Below are 16,750 nucleotides of genomic sequence, written 5' to 3'. Positions count from 1 at the left end.
TCAGAGATCTTGGAGGAAAACCACACAAACTTACAAACTCTACAGACAGCATGCCAGGTCCCGAACTGAACTCTGGTCTCCTGCACTGAAAGGCGGAAATGCTAACCACTGCACCACTGTGCTGCTCATACTGTATGTGAATGTGTAATTTCGAATTAATTGACTGTTGTGTTCCGTGTGTTTGTACAGTGCATGTACAAAGTACAGCAGAATAAAAGTTAAAAGGCTATTGCAAGTTTACTTTGGTAAAAATAAATTCTTTATTTTGCAGATTTCCTCTGGGTTCAATAAGTCTGTGTTGTTTTCTGCCTTTATTTCTCTTAAACATGCAGCTTTCAGGCCTGTGGAAGGAGGGTTCATCATTTCAGAAAGTCAATTAGATACAGAAATGTGAATCAGTGGTCGTGGGTGTCTCCAGCAGACACCCCGCTCCTGGACAGACCTACAAGCATCACATCTCTCTCCTGATCCCTGCACTATCTGCAACTGCAATTGACACATTTAGACACATCAGTCTAACCTACCTGGTCTATGAATTTTACAGGTGACGCATGTGTTGAAATTATTAGAACAGGGTATCTCAGATTTTGTTTCTTTAATATTATTGTATAACGCAGATGGATTTATGTCTTGAAAGAAGGCACAGATGGTTGTATTTTCTGGGTGAGATGGGGTGTTTCAAAGCGTGTGCCTGATGTTTAATAACACCCTATTAAAACAACAGCTGTCAGAAGAACCACCACTAACCAGCAGTTTGTACACAGGGAGTGATTACAGGGAGGTGCAGGGAGGTGTAAGGCCCATTGCAGTTTGTATACTGGCTGTGATTACAGCTGTGAGCTCTATTCCTGGGTGCCAGTGCTTAGATACTCCTGTTTGTCAGCTCAATCCACCAATCAGGTGATCAAACCTGGCTGGAAAATGGAAGATCACGTGAGCACGCTCACTGACAGTGGACAAACGATTACAAAACATGTACTGTACATTACAATACAAACACATACTGTAATTGCCTTTGACAGAGATCTAGTAGAGACAGAAGATATTCTGAAACAGAATTTGAATGAATATGTCTTTTGCTCCAGTAGCCTGCTCTGTGATAGAGGTCACAGAAGGCTATTTTCACAACACATTCCCGTTATCAATCTGCCAAAGAGTCAAAGCTCTCTGGATGAAGATGTGCTTTCTCAGAGGATTATTTTGTTGTGTGATGTTTGGCCCTTGTCTCCCTGTAGAATTTGAAATGGGTGTTTGGAATTACCGTCTCCGTAGCTTTTAAGACGTTCCTCTATGCTCCTGCTGCACGACAGTCAGTTGTTTTCTCTTCTAACAAATGGGATGGCGTGCTGTAGGATGACTCAAGCCAATAAAGCATTTTGAATTTGCACGTAGCAATGCCTTCAGCTCTCCTTCGGCATTCCGCCCTCGAGCTCCCGCCTTTACACTATGTATTCCCACACGCGCGGCCACGTATTTAAAACGGAATAATCACTGTTGTTAAAGGCATGATCGCTATCTTCAATCGGCCTCGGGTAGTCCTAACGGCCTGGGCGACAAGGACATCTCTCTTTAATCACTGAAGCAGCCCAAGCACCGGAGGAGAGTCGGGTTCCTCCTGCGGGCCCGCTTCCTGCGGATTTAAAACGCTGCTGCGAACGCGTGACGGGAGAGAAACTACTGTTTTGCGCTTTCTACTCCACTTTCCAATGAACGTCTTTGCCCCTCTGCTGCTCGCTCGTTACCTTTTGGATATGGAGACCTATCAATGCTAGATTCTCTCAGTCGAGTGTGTAGTTATAAAGGGGAAGTGATGAAGATGCTGTATTGTGTGAGTCCAAACAGTCACACCCTACACTCACGCACACCTCGCTACTCTTTATTTTCAGTATTGTTTTTTCTTTATTTTCAATGTTATACAAGTCTTCTAATTGCGCATATTTTATTCTTCTTTAGATTAAAAAGGTTACATTCTGAAAAAAAACACATTGTCATTCATTTCAATCCAAAATTACAGTTTTGAACGAAAAAATTTTAGACCGAAATACTATGTATAGAAAAAAACTATAGACAATTCTTAATAGTTTGTAATAAAATATCTCCTGTCAACCTCTGTGACATTGTGATTATGATTTGGAGAGTGAAGACTTTAACGTATATGTCGGGAAAAAAACTGTATTATTTATTCATTTGCTTTTTGGATTATTAGTCTGGAAATCGAAATTAATTGGTCTTAAACAGGAATTCGTAACAAAAAAAATTATGAATTTTATGAACACTCAACTTTTTAAGTCGAATTAACAGTAATATAGATTTGTATTTTTTAATACAGAACAATTTAAATATACACGTCTTTTCAATGTATATATATTCTTATAAATTATGTATTTCTTACCTTTATTTGTTCATACGAAAAGGGAGGGTCGTAACTGTGGATTAAAAACGGATCAATTCTCAAATTAGAGAAGAAACTTTCTATTCTTTATTCTCATTGCGGGTTCAGCGGGGAATGTTTTGAGATTGCTTTAGCAATCAATGATTTAGGGTCTCAGATAGTCTAGCATTAATCTTGCGATCAAAATATCCTTCAACATGTCCTTTACAATCAACTGCAAACCAGCACAGACGTGTTCAGATATAGGCTGGTCAATCAATAAACCTTTTTAATAGTTTTCAGAATATTAACTTAGGATAACTTCCTCGTTGTGGGTTATTATTTTGTGAATAAAAAAACTGCCTAAAACGGTGAAAATCTCATAACCCCATAGGAGGCTGGATGAGATCCTAAAATCAATTAGCTGGATCATTTGATGTCCTCGCGTTTGTAACTTCGTCGGTTCGTAGGATTTGTGATTTTCGACTTCGACGACATTCCCCGTTGTCTACACGGGCCTGGCTGAAGACACATTAGTGTCACATGATCTTGGAAGACGTCATTGGAACAGCAGAAGGAAGCGTATTTTTGTTTTGTATCAGGGTCTACATATTGAAATAAAAACTAAATCAGAATTTAGGCGTAAATACATTGCTTTAATCCGCGTATTGATGAGTCTTATCCCAGCTGTTCCAAATCTCATTGAATGTGTGCCATTATAGTTTGGCACGGCGACTGTCTTTAGTTTATTGACCAATGTGAATTGTTTTATGTATTAGGATCTCATTTCTTCCTCTGGGTTTGTATTTATTTTATGTTTCTGCAGATTAAACCCCACAGCCCACAGGAGATGCTCGGTGTTCGGCAGACAGGCCCAGCTGTCTGCCACGTATACTGTATGTCTAGTCCTGTATTGTACTGTATGTCTGAATAGCCCTGACATGTACTGTATGTCTAGTCAGAAATGGATTTACACACTTCATATGTACTGTACTAGACCACGACTCTGCAATCACCGTTATACTTTTTCTAATTCTACTAAAATACTTCATGAGAAAGCAAGCAAATAATTGGAAAGCGCTTCGTAACCGCTTTATAAACATAAGAGATTAGAACAACTATCATAACATTCCCATTATTTTATCTCTTTTAACATTTAGATTAACTTTCTTTTAGCCGTGTTCTTTATAACCGCTTATTTTTCTACAAATTGTCTTGAATGAACAGCCTTTGATCCACGTTCCTTAGAGGCGCTTCAGTGACGCCTCCTAACCCCCTTGGAGGTGGCGGATTTCTTCCATTATTGTGACGGATTTGTTTCCCGTTGAAACGTGCTCTGCCTTCACGCATGTGCGGCGTTTTAGTGCAGCAAGTGCACCTCGCTTGAGGGCACAGCACTGGGCTCCACTGGGCTCCGAACCTGCAAACCCACAGCGGCACGGGTTTGCCGCCTTTGCAAAACGTGCATGTACGTGGAATATGGAACAAACTATTATATCATATTAAAACGATTACATTCTCTTTTATAGCACATGTTCTCATTTTATGTAATGCTTCTCATGTCTTCACTTGACTGGTATTGTTCTCAAAACCGGGTAGAGTGCCTGTTGCGTGAAATTATAGCGATCGTGCTTGTTATCTCTTCTTTTCTCCGTTATGTTATCCAGAGCCCACTGAAATGAACAGCACAGCCGTAAGAACCGCCTATTGTCTCTGTAAGGTTATTTACTGTAAATTATTTTTAATTAAAAAAAATAAAACATGCACAGACATCCTTTGGCTTGGCTTTTTTCATTCTGTTTACTAACCTCTTCAATTAGTCTAAGCAACCATAGATGATATTTATTTGGCTGAGACAATAAAAGATTTTATAATGAAGAGGTTTCAAGCAAACAGGCGTGCGCCGCTAGTTCAGGCTTCCTAAAGCTGTCAAAACGTCACCGCCGGTAAATCTCCGCCAGTTCTGGCGCCAGATCTGATCAGCAGCTCGGCTTTCACTCTGCAACGCGTTGGGTCTAGTTCGGCAACACTTCTCGGATACACTTTGTCACACAATTTTAGATGCTTGGCTACATAACTGAAAAAACAGTGCAATCGAGTTTCACGCTCTGTTCTTCCTTTATTACTACATCTTTAGATACGCAACTTTTTAAAACCATTTTGCCTATAAAACTACTTAGGAAAACCTTACATTTGTACACCGCTATACATTTTATATAAATAATACAAATTTAGAAGCATAATTTACAAAAATATAAAATACAAAATATATATTTATATTTACACGAGTATCAAACTAGAAACAGGTGTAAAACGTGATATAAAACCCGTTTGCTGTACTACAAATACTTTAAAAAATACGTTGCAGGAAGACGGTGACGGGCTACTGTGTGTTTTGCTTTGGCAGACTGGAATTCTAGACTTGTCCACAGAAGTCAGAATTTAAAAGACAAGGCTTGAAAGGCACATCTCCCCCAGAACAGCTGTCCTGTCCGCGGCCCGCTAAGGGCGCAGATTCCTCGGCCGACTGGAACACCGAAGTCCACCAAGCAGGCAGGACAGTTCACGTCTATGTGAATCAAGGTTTAATATTCCTTTACAATGTAAGGGTACGGACGCTACAAGTGCACCGTTTCCGACTGTTTTGCCTTGGTTCATCCATGTTGTAGGTCACAACACGACGGCTGAAGTAAAGGAGGTGCGGGGAAGTGGGGGAGGTGTGGTGGGGGGGAAAATCGCTGCTTCACGGAATCGCGTCGAGTTCCTTGGAAGAGCTAACGCAAAAGAGCGGTTCTGGTGCACAGTTAGTACAGTCACGGTTCCACTCGTGCATGTTCTCTTTAAAGAAGGTAAAAGGGCGCTTAGGTCTCGCCTGTCAGTGCCTGATGATAGAGGAACCCGAACCCAGTCCCCGGCCCTGGTCCACCAGCGAACATCCCTGTCCAGGGGAGAACAACATTTTTGTAAGACACTCCACTCCTGCTTCAGCTGCCCTTACACCTCAGTGCCCTCCCTGGGGTATATCAGACTGTTCACGCTGAAACTGTTGTAGAAGTGGCCATTGAACTGGTTGCCCTGGCCGCTGCTGAATGAGTTGTAGTAGACGCTGCGGCCAAGCTGCAGGCTGTCTGTCAGCTCAGCGCTGCCGCTTTCCTGCTGGGAGTTGGCAGGGTACGGACTCAGAGCCGAGATGTTCCTGGCGGACAACTCGTTCACCAGTCCAAGGGACCCCTGCCTGTTCACGGAACCGGAGCCGAGGCCCGTCATGCTACTGAAGAAGCTGTTGAAGCAGGGGGCAGAGGGCAGGCCGGGAGGAGAGGAGCTCTTGTGATCCTCTGTGGCGGTGTCTAGCTCCGGGGAGGAAGGCTCCAGGAGCGTCGGACTGTCGGCTGGCTTGACGGTTGGGTTCGATCGGCTCTCGTCAGGTTTGGCGTTAGCAGGAGCCCCACTACTCGAGTCCGACCTGCGCTTCCTCTTCCTGCGGAAGTTCCCGTTATCAAACATCTTTTCACAGTTGGGATCCAAGGTCCAGTAGTTACCCTTTCCTGTAAAGACACAGAAACGTCGTAATTTGACATTTACATTTACATCTATACCAATTTTCATACGCAATTTCATTGTAATACAGTGCTAAGCTCCATCTCACAGTTCCTAACAACTCACTTTCTACAGGACGCATTAAAATAACACTAAGATATACAATAGTTACAGTCATCATGTACATAAACATCACATTCCAAAATGCACCGTTTTCCAAACCAAGGTAACATAAATGAGTAACCATTTAAATCCAAACAATTATCATCCCAAATGTTAAACCACCAAAAACAAATATTCAGATTTAAACTAGAGAATAATTGCCCCATTTTCACCTCTTCAGCATATCTCACAAAAGTATGTATTAAGTAAATGTTGAGTCAAGGGAGTGACAATGTGGAAGCCTTAATGACAAAATCTCCAGCGCTAAATAAAAAGTGCTGCTTCAGCACGGGTGGAGTGATTTGGTTCCGACGCACAAAGAAGTTCGGCAACAACGGCAATTACGTTTTAAGGTTTAAGATACGCACTATTAGATATGTAATCAATTAATCTACAAAATAAATTGTTACTGAAATCACAAAAACTCCCAAAATAAGACCCCTTCTGATTGTGTGGTGTGGTGTAAGACTGTCAAAGAAGCCCACATCAGAAGTCTGACATCAGGAAGAATTTGATCGCGAAACGCGATTGAAAATGACAAAACCTGTATATACTATATAGAGTGCGTGTGATTGGGCCCGTGCTGAACGCAGAATGGGTCTCTTCATGAATTTCTCTCCATGAATTTTCCAGAGCCCGCAGTGCTTAGGCTACTTATCACACCTCTTGAAGGTCGGTGCTCTGACCCCTCGCGCTTTTCATTCACTGCTCTCACACTTCCCTTTCTCGCGCGTCAAGCGCGCAAACGGGGCGAGGAATCCAACTGTCCAAGACAGCAGTTTCTATCTCACCGCCGCTTCCTCGGCTGCTCGCAGAAAACTGGTTTTCTCCGTTTCTGTGCAGGTCTGAAGTCACCGTTTGTCTTTTAGAAGGCTGATCAAAGGGTTGGGTTAGCACTTCAGTGAAGCTGTGTTTGGCTTTGGTTTAAGACAATGTAAAGGAGTAAAGGAAAGCAGTACTCTTTTTAGTTGAGTAAAATCAGCTCGTCGTCCTTGGGCAAGCCAATCCAAGCATTTTAAAGACAATGAAGAGTAAAGTGAATGCTTTTTTATTTTAAACCTGGGCAGTCAGTGGAGCTTTCTCAGCTGATATGGCGTGTGAATAATATTGAGCCACGCGAGGTGATTTGACATAGGATTTATAAGAAACATACTAGGGACATTAAAATGCAATACGTAAGTATTGGGATCAATAACATTTATTGGGTTGTTAGTTTGGTCTCACTCTGTGTGTTTTAATGGTGATTAAGTGTGTATTAATATTTAGAAGAATAATACATATGTGGAGCCTGTAGTTTATATACTGCATATCTCTTCTTTATTTAAACAAATGTCGACTTTTTCTTGTTCTGCTTAACACCTGATGTTTACTGAAAAGTGTTGCTAATATTGTTTAATGTTGTACATAGTTTTATTTTTAGAAAGGAAGTTTAAGACCCATTATGTAAAGTACACGGCATGTTTATTTGCATTGTATCAGATTGGGTTTTTCTGGTTTGAATCTGTAGTCCTGAATATTCCACGGCGTGTCTTATGCGTTTATCAGTTGCGATTTGTGGTTGCACATTTTTGTGAAAAAAAAATGATTTTTTTGCTCTGATAAAATTAATTGTGATTAGTTGATATCGCTGATTAATAAACGTTATGCACCACGTAGCTGTCTATTGAAGGCCACTGTAAGGCGTGAGATTCTGTCTGAGATGACTCTTTTTTCACCTGTTGGATGGATATTTAATGTTAGGCTACGTATGTTTGAAAAAAGGTGTTAACTGGAAGAGTGTTGACTCTGACTGACAATTATATGGGCCTATAATAATATGATATACATAACATGGACATATAATAATATGACACGACTGACAATAATACGGGCCATTCTCAGAACCGAGCGTGTATAAGTGGACCGGACTTTGACCCACCTGGATCGTCCTCGTCGCGGGGGACCTTCTTGAAGCAGTCGTTCAGCGAGAGGTTGTGGCGGATGGAGTTCTGCCAGCCCGCTTTACTCTTCTTGTAGAAGGGGAAGTTGTCCGCCACGTACTGGTAGATCTGGCTAAGAGTCAACTTCTTCTCCGGAGCGTTCTGTATGGCCATCGCGATCAGGGCCGAGTAGGAGTAAGGGGGTCTCACCAGCTTCAGCAGCTCCTCCTGGCTGGCTATGGACAGCCAACCCAGATCGGCTCCCCCGAATCCCGACGAATTCGGCAGGAACTGTCGCTGGGAGCCGTACGAAGGCGGCATGAAGGAAGCCGAGTTGTTCCCATGGAGGTATGAAGTGGACGAGTTCACCCCAGGCCCGTTGAGCCACAGGTAGGGGTTGGAAGACGGCGCGTAGTCCCCCAGTCCGTAGCCACCGGGTCTCTGCGTGCTGTGCAAGCTCTGCTGGTGGTACATGCTGAAATTGTCGCAGTACACAGCCATTTCAGGGGCTTCCTGGGTGCTCTTGAGGTGAGGATTGTGCGGGCTTGGTGCTGGTGAACTGTGGTGGGCTTGCGAGTCAATGGAGTTCATAATCCCCACAGGCAGCCCTGCTATGGCACAAAATGAACGTTTCCTCTCGGGCTGTGTTTACTCTTCAAGTTGGCAACAGCAGCAACAAGTTCCAAGCGGACCGCGCAGGAATCCGGTTTTTATATCCCCTGCGAGCGCAGGAGGCTGACGGCCGGGCGCAAATAGTACGAAGCTGAGAGTCAACCAATCCGAAATTCGCATCCACAGGACTGGGCGTGCTCAAAGATGCCTCACCACCAATGACAGACAAGGCAGGGGAGCTTCATTTCATTCATGATTCGGCACAGGGAGAGCGCAGGGGAGACGGAGGGCGGGACGCAGTAACAGAGAAGTCGCCTGGCGCAGAGCAACACCTTGCGCGGTTTCACTCAGGGATCCTTCTGATGAGTAACTTTAGCCGCACAGCTTTAGCTTTTCTGTCAGTGTGTCGAGTCGAGCGTATCACGCGCTCCACAGGTATCCTCTTTCTATTTTTAAAGACATCTTTATTTTCGGAAAGGTGAAATGAAACGAAAATAACAACGAGATCCTATCACCCTGAGATTAAAATTCAAATAGTCTTTTTTTTTCAAGTATTCGGTTCTAAAATCCCCAAGATTGACATTAGAACGGATATAATGTTAAAATATCAAACGCAACGAACACACATTTAAAGTACTGTATAATGAGAGCTTTTTATTCATCAGAGTTTCACTCAGAGTTTACATCAGAGCCATAATTTGGGGCGTATGAATTTAAATACGCTCAGGTATTTTTCAATTCGATTGAAAATTCAATTGAAGTTAGAGACATCGACGGCGATGATGATGATGATGATTGGTGGCGGTTTTGTTCGGAGTAAGCAGCGCGTACTAGTATTTTGAGAGGATACGTCGTCTCAGGGTGTCCCAGTTGTGCCGAACCTTCATGCTCACAAATTCAGATTCGAAGAGCTTTAATACCACGACCGACAAATTATATTAAAAACATAGATGTGTATCTACTGTATGCTTGCGCCTGTTGCTTGCCGGGATAGGCCCCGGCTCCCCTGTGACCCCGAATTGGACGATGAATGGACATACAGTACTGGAAATGTACAGTACGGACATCATATACAACATTGGCTATAACGAACTTAAGGTTGTCGGCGCTGTGGGCTCCCGCATCTTCCCCCGAACGAATTAAGGAGATCGCACTGAGCACTTTTTCTTTTCCATCACAATCCAAAAAAATCTAAAAATACAAAACTATAAATTCGTTAACCACAATTATCCTGTGCGTAGTTAAAAAGCGCAGCTAAAACAAAAATATTATAGAGCAAAATGATCTGCAAACCCTTACCAAGAACAATAATAAAATATTAATGTTTTTATTAGTGAATAGTTAATAGTTAAATGTATACGTTGCTTTTTAGACACACCTGTTCCACATAATGAGAAAAAATGTTAACATTTAAACGCGAGTGTAAATTGCTACACAAAAGTTAATATAAACTTCATTCTGCAATTTCATTTTTAAAATACATTGTAAGACGGTTTTAAAATTAAAAAGGTTTAACACGAAAATGAATTAGTTTTATTTTAATTAAGGTGTATAAGTTTGAGTGTGCTTAAGGTCGTTATTTTGCTGTCATTATTCTCATTATTAATAGTGATAGATTTGTCTAAACAGCGAAAGCGAGTAACTATAAAGGTTGTCTGAAAGAGCATTTTAAAAAAGATCTGAAAGATGAAAGATTTTAAAACCGATTCAATGTTTCAATTTCCTGTGTGATTTTATTAAATGTACATTATTCAGATAATTTTAAACTATCAAAACGAATCTTCATTCATGTCAGCAACAATTCTTTCATATTGAGAAAGATCTGCAAAATGAGTGGCTTCTTGTTAATTTGTGCTCTGTTTCCTTCTTGTCCTGTGATTAATTAAATGTACAGTTTGTAACTTTAGAAAATAATGAAGCAAAGAATGTTTTCTTTAATAACTAACACTAAACTACCAAGTGATTTTTGTCACACAGTCTTAAAAATATTTATTATTGTTTTTCAGCTAGTTGCGTCCCTGTAACCAAGTCATGTGTGTCTTTTTTACAGATAAAAATTATTTACGGAAAACCTTTACTCTTCTAATTCTACACCACCCTTGGTGCAGTTCGCAACAGGAAATGAATTCTCTTTCGCTTAGCAAAGAGCGGGCAAAAGTCTGCACCTTAATTACTTGATGGATAGATTTATATTAAAAAGAATGTTTCTTAAAAAGTTTAACCACTCTGAAAAAAAACAGTAATGAGAAAATACAGTACATGTAACAATTCTTCAAAGGAAATCAAGATTAAAATATCAGAAATTAATTTCAATTCTACCAGCAAGAAATACATTATTTTAAATAAAAATATCCTCAGTTAAAGATTAACACCAGCTGCATCAGCTGCACAGAGAACATTTTAAAATAAATATCAGATTGATAAAAGTAATTTTCTAAAAATTAAAATCCGCTTCACAGTATATATACAGTACAGTATATACAGCACTTTAAGAAAAGGAAAAATACATTTAGAATCAGCATAATGATAGACTAGCCATTAATCATTTTAACACTTTAACATAATTTAAACATTTTTACAAATTTGTCTTGGTCATTAGGCTGTAGATGTCAAAGTATGAATTATAATTGTAAATAAAACATGATTAATGCCACGCAATGTCAGGTGTGATGAGTTATTATAATGTTAACCTTGATAAGAAATATTTCCTTCTTTTCATACAGAAGCAACAAAAGAATTTCATTTCAGTACCACCTCCCCAGTAAGGACAAAGATCAAGCTGAGTGTGTGTCTGAGCAGGTATGATGAAGATATTTTGTCTTTTGATCGGCATATGTTTGTTTGGGAGAAACGACTGGTCTCTGTTGGAGAAGAGAGATGGGGCTGGTGTCCTGGAAGGGCTCTGCTGGGGGCACTTTTACCCTCTTACCCCAGGGGAGGACCAGTGTCCTGGAAGGGCACTGCTGGGGCACTTTTACCCTCTTACCCCAGGGGAGGACCAGTGTCCTGGAAGGGCACTGCTGGGGCACTTTTCCCCTCTTACCCCAGGGGAGGACCGGTGTCCTGGAAGGGCACTTCTGGGGCACTTTTACCCTCTTACCCCAGGAGGACTGTTGTCCCGGGTCCAGAGCAGCAGTGTGTTCACAGACTCCATGAAGGAGTTCTTGTCCTTGTTCTTGCCCTGTCATCTTTTTCTTACTGTCCACTGTATCATTTGTTTTAGAATGTTTTCATTCAGTTTCACCACGCTTTCTTAACGTAAAGAAAAAAAACTCGGAGTGAGTGAGTTGCTTCTGCACACTGCTCTGAGATCCACAATGGTAAACTGTGCAGCACTGGGTTCTGTCCCTACTTGTGTTGAGCCTCTGTCTTTCAGGAACATGTCTGGCTTGACAGGTTTCCTGTGAATCTGTAAGATAAACCTTAAATTAACGCCTTTCTGAGAACTGTAAAAACTTAAGATTTTCACTAAAATGCAAGCCAGCAGACACAGGGGTGAAACATCCAGAGTATATGGACTGGCTGGGGTGGCTACAATGTCCAGTTCAGAGGAGGAGTGCACTGTGAGCTGCAGAGATAGAGGAATAGAGAGATGGAGGGATGGAGAGATAGAGAGATGGCCTGGTGCTGGTGTGAGGGAGTGCACTGAGAGCTGGAGAGCTGGAGAGCTGGAGAGCTGGAGAGCTGGAGAGCTGGAGAGATAGAGAGATGGCCTGGTGCTGGAGTGAGGCAGTGCACTGTGAGATGGAGAGCTGGAGAGATGAGAGATAGAGAGATGGCCTGATGCTGGAAAGAGGGTGTGCTAGTGTTTCTGCAGAGTGAGTGACATGCCTTTGATGTGAAGCTCTCATCTCCCAGGCAGATCCAGCAGGTGTACTCACCCAGACATCCAGACACCCAGCCCCCCCAGCCTCAGCCGCCACCCACCCCTGTCTCGGACTCGTCTCAGACCCCCCTCATCTGCCTGCTCCCTCCCAGGACCCAGGTCCTCTGAAACCTCAGAACGTCAATACCTGGCCATGTACAGATGTGAAACAGATGTATATTTTAATTGAAAATGAAATTAAAATGAAAATTCTCATTTTAATTAAACATCGAAAGAGGTAGAGAAATCTGAAGTGGAGCTCCATGGTGTGTAACAGCCAATCTGATGAGTTCAGTCCTATTCCTGGATCTCTGCAAGGACATCTGAGCCCAGACAAACAAACTGGGCGGCCTTGGTATTTTAAATCACTGCAGATCTAAAGAGCTTCTTGAAGTGTCCAGAGTATCAGTTTCGTCTGTGGGGATGGAGAGGGTCTTTCAGACACCCACAACCCATTGTATGAAGAAGTCCTTCCTATTGTCAGTTTGAAATGTGTGTCCCTGTAGTGTCCACTTGTGTTTTCTGGGTCTTATTTCACTGATGATCCTTATCTGATCCTTATCCACAGAATGTAGAGAAGCAGACAGGATATAAGTATATACACTTAAAGGAGAAGCATGCATGTCATGAGACGATATGTTAAAATTTTACAATGCACTTGTAAAACGATATTTAGAATATAGTGCTGAGAATTTCAGTCACCATGTTACAAAAAAAGGCACTGTTGTTCTGGAATCAGTCCAGAGAAGAGCAACCAGACACACTGAGTTTAAAGGGAATGTCTCATGCAGACGGGCTTAAGGAAATTCCATTTTTCAGTCTTGAACAGAGAAGAATACGAGGGACCTGATACAAGAATTTACAATCGTCAAAGGCTCCGGACAAAGTCAGCCCAGCAGTCTTCAGAAGGAAAAATGTATCATGAACTAAAGGACACAAGTGGAGATGATGGATGATGGAAAGTGGATTCAGTTGTGAGTACGGGAGGCACTTCTTTACACAAAGATTTGTAGGAGTATATAACAACTTGACCAGCCATTTAGTTGAATGTTGTTGATGTTCTTTTTCAAAATACAGCAGGGTGAGATCCTGAGATCAACTAGCTACTAAGAACCAAAGGAGCTAAATGTGCCACATTACCTTCTTTTGTTTATAATCTGATTTATTTTGTGAAGAATACCTCCGGATGATTTTGTAGCAGATTTTTTAAATCAATTTATACCTGTTTTATATCCACATAATTTCCTGTTTTCAGCAGGAAATTGTGTGGATATAAATGACTGCAACCTAAATGGATCTGGGTGCGCTTTAATTACAGTTAGTGGTACATTTAGTATGTGGGGTGTTAATGTATTCAGAAGAGTGTTAGATGGCATTCATTAATTTTCTTATTCTGTGCATGTGAACAGATTTACTAGAAATGTCTAGGATTGTAGAAGAACTTCTTTACTGAGTATTGATGTGACTGTCTCCTTGTGCTTGTCCTTCTCACACAGTGCTGGTGCTCTGGTTTCCTCCCCCAGTCCAGAGAGTGGGTTTGTGTCTGTGTGTGCCCTGCGATAGACTGGCATCATGTCCGGGGTGCATCCTACCTTGCCAGCTCCCTCATGCCTACAGTAGGTTGCAGATGACCTCCTGATGTCGTCAACTGTAAGTTCCACCAACAAAATGACACATGAAGTTTTTGTCTGAGCAATACATTAGAAATAATATGCTTTAAAGAGTTAGTTGCCTGACTTGTGTTGGGGGACTGGAGGCTTCTGACAAAGACAGGTGTTGAAATGCTGATGATTCCAGGGTGCTTGTGAAACAGCTCTTCACTGACCTCAGCTCCAGCCGTCTCTCAAGTTACTGGAGCAACACTGCTGCCACCCTGTGGTTATGCTTTATAGTTGCATACAAGTCTTAAAGGAAGATGTGCTATACACTAGTTTCCTATATCCTTTTTTAGTCTTTATTGACCAGGAAAGAAGGCAGCATGGTGGTGCAATGGCTTGCTTTGCTACCTTGCAGAGCTGGGGTCCTGGGTTCAATTCTGGACCTTGCACCCGTTGCTTGCTGGGATAGGCTTCTGCTGCCCTGTGACCCCTTGAATTGGATAAAGTGGTTAGAAAATGAATAGATGATTAGAAAAGTAAATGTCCATTACCATTGCTATGGCTTTATATGAGGTGTTGTGCAAAAAGAGCTTACATATTAATTTAATGGTTGATCTCAAAAACTGTCATAATCCTTTATTGAACCAGAAGAATGACGTAATGACGAGCTGGTTAAGATCAGCCCTGCAACAGACAGGCGTCCCGTCCAGCATGTACCCTGCCTCTGGCTCCCTGACACCCAGAACTGGAAGAAGGTTTTTAGATTTAAGGTTAGAAAATGGATGGATGGATGGATGGATGGATGGACCTGGCCAAGAGGCTTCATACCGCAGTAGCACAGGAGACGAGCAGTGTCAAGAAAAGATCAATCAATACAAGGTTGATAACAGACGAGGACAAAATACAGCAGGACAGGGCTGGGTTAACAAGCGCAGGGGTCAGGTGGAAAATATTTAACCACACAACTGAAACTCCCTCAGATACACAAGTGGTCCCGGCTTGTTCTCGAGGTTGCTCTAGTCATAAGTGGACTGAAATTACTTGCACCCAGAGTTTGTGGTTGCACATAGAACTGTGAATTATTCTTAATTATTATAATCAACACCTCTACTATTTTAGAGAAACCTCCTGGTCTTTGTCAATTCTTGTCCAAAGGATGGTATCTTTTTTTACGACATAGTGTCCCCGTCACTATACTGGGGCATTAGGACCCACACAGATCACAGGGGTGAGCACCCCCTGCTTGTCCCACCTACTAACACCAACCTTGGCTTTCCCTGGAGGTCTCGCATCCCAGTACTGCCCAGGCTCACACCTCCTTAGCTTCAGGGTGTTGCCGGTTGTGAGTTGCAAGTTGCAGGATGATATAGCTGTCGGCAATGTAGTACGTGCACATTGTCACATTGGCTGGAATCGAACCCTTCTGCATGGCAGGTGAGAATTATGTGTGGTGAGCGTTCTGGTGCATTATGGCTGCCGTCGCATCATCCAGGTGGATGCTGCACTTTGGTGGTGGTGGTGGAGGAGATTCCCAATTAACTGTTAAGCGCTTTGAGTGCAGTGTCCAGAAAAGCAAGTGTAAGCAATTATTATTATTATTATAATTCTACCACTGAACCACTAATACTTATAATTAATAAAATTACCAAGGCATTTTTGCAGTTAAAGATGCACATAAAACCAGTTTTTAGTCTGTAGCGAGGATCATATCTCAGTGATCAGTAACTGCCTTGTGCCGGTTGCTTGCCTACAGTAGATAACCTCTGGCTTTCCCTCAACCCTGAGTTGGAAAAGTGGTTAGAAAATGGGTGGATCAGTGATGTGGAGGGTGACAGTGCTCCATCTCACAGCAGAGCTGTTTAATACATTGTTTTTTGTAAACATCACTACACTCCAAGATGGGGAATACAGACATTTGAAATGATATGACCTAAAGGAACAAGTAAAACATGATTTTTTTTACTTTAGCTTTAGCTTTACTCCTAGGAATTTCAAATATTAAAACCGTGTTCAAACAGATCCTTAGATATTTCTAAAGCATTTCTTGTTCCAAGTTTAGCTTAAAGTAAAAAAAAAACTGTGATAGTTACTAAATGAGCTAAATTTAGTTTTCATTAGTAGAAAACACAGTTTACAAGCCAGCAGAATGGCATTGGAACTGAAGGTGAAAGGCTGTCATTACCGCTGATATAGTCAGTGCAGTGGAGTATAAAATGTTATTGGAGTTGTTGGTGTGGAGGTGGATGCCTGTAGTTGGAACAGTAGAGAAAAAGGTGGATTTGGTTTTGCTGCTAATTTTGGAATCATGCTAGCTTTAATTCAGAGCTGCCATCTTAAATTACATTTAAATAGTCAGTCTTTGTGAACTGCTTAGGGTCCCTAAGGAAGGAATAAAAAACATCTGAACCTCACAATGTGTGTACTCTTGAAGGAAATATCATTAAGCAATCTTTAAAATGGGTATTTGAGAGGTTACAAATATTTTGTAGCACTTCATTAGGTTATTTTGACAAAAAACATCAACTTTAAAAACATTTATAATAAGATAATTTAAGGAAAATTAAAGCAGCTTCCAATATATGCTATGAAATAGTGATCACTCTGATCCTTACTGAATACAGCTGGATAATATGGTTAATATTTTTTGGAGTGCTGTAACTACACTGTCAAGAGAGGCTGGCTTAAA

General features: G+C 41.7%; 1 protein-coding gene across 1 annotated transcript; it reads right to left on the bottom strand.

The window, feature by feature from the left end:
• Positions 1-4,944: 4,944 nt before the first annotated feature.
• On the bottom strand, positions 4,945-8,580 carry foxi2 (forkhead box I2). Its single transcript, XM_088918148.1, has 2 exons — positions 7,989-8,580; positions 4,945-5,916 (listed from the first exon to the last, which is right to left on the bottom strand). Exons 1-2 carry the CDS (start codon positions 8,578-8,580, stop codon positions 5,366-5,368), a joined length of 1,143 nt encoding a protein of 380 aa, XP_088774274.1. The 3' UTR covers positions 4,945-5,365.
• Between the last annotated feature and the right edge of the window lie 8,170 nt (positions 8,581-16,750).

This window comes from Atractosteus spatula, chromosome 1 (genome assembly GCF_055471065.1).
Source record: "Atractosteus spatula isolate fAtrSpa1 chromosome 1, fAtrSpa1.hap1, whole genome shotgun sequence".
Taxonomy (NCBI): Eukaryota; Metazoa; Chordata; class Actinopteri; order Semionotiformes; family Lepisosteidae; genus Atractosteus; species Atractosteus spatula.
The sequence above is the reverse complement of the archived record's forward strand: the minus strand, read 5'-3'. Positions and strand labels throughout refer to the sequence as shown.

Excerpts from the sequence above, each read along its gene's own strand:
- foxi2 (XM_088918148.1), bottom strand. The coding sequence starts at position 8,580 with ATGAACTCCATTGACTCGCAAGCCCACCACAGTTCACCAGCACCAAGC. Across the intron at positions 5,917-7,988 it reads CCGCGACGAGGACGATCCAG|GAAAGGGTAACTACTGGACC; the intron begins GTGGGTCAAAGT and ends GTGTCTTTACAG.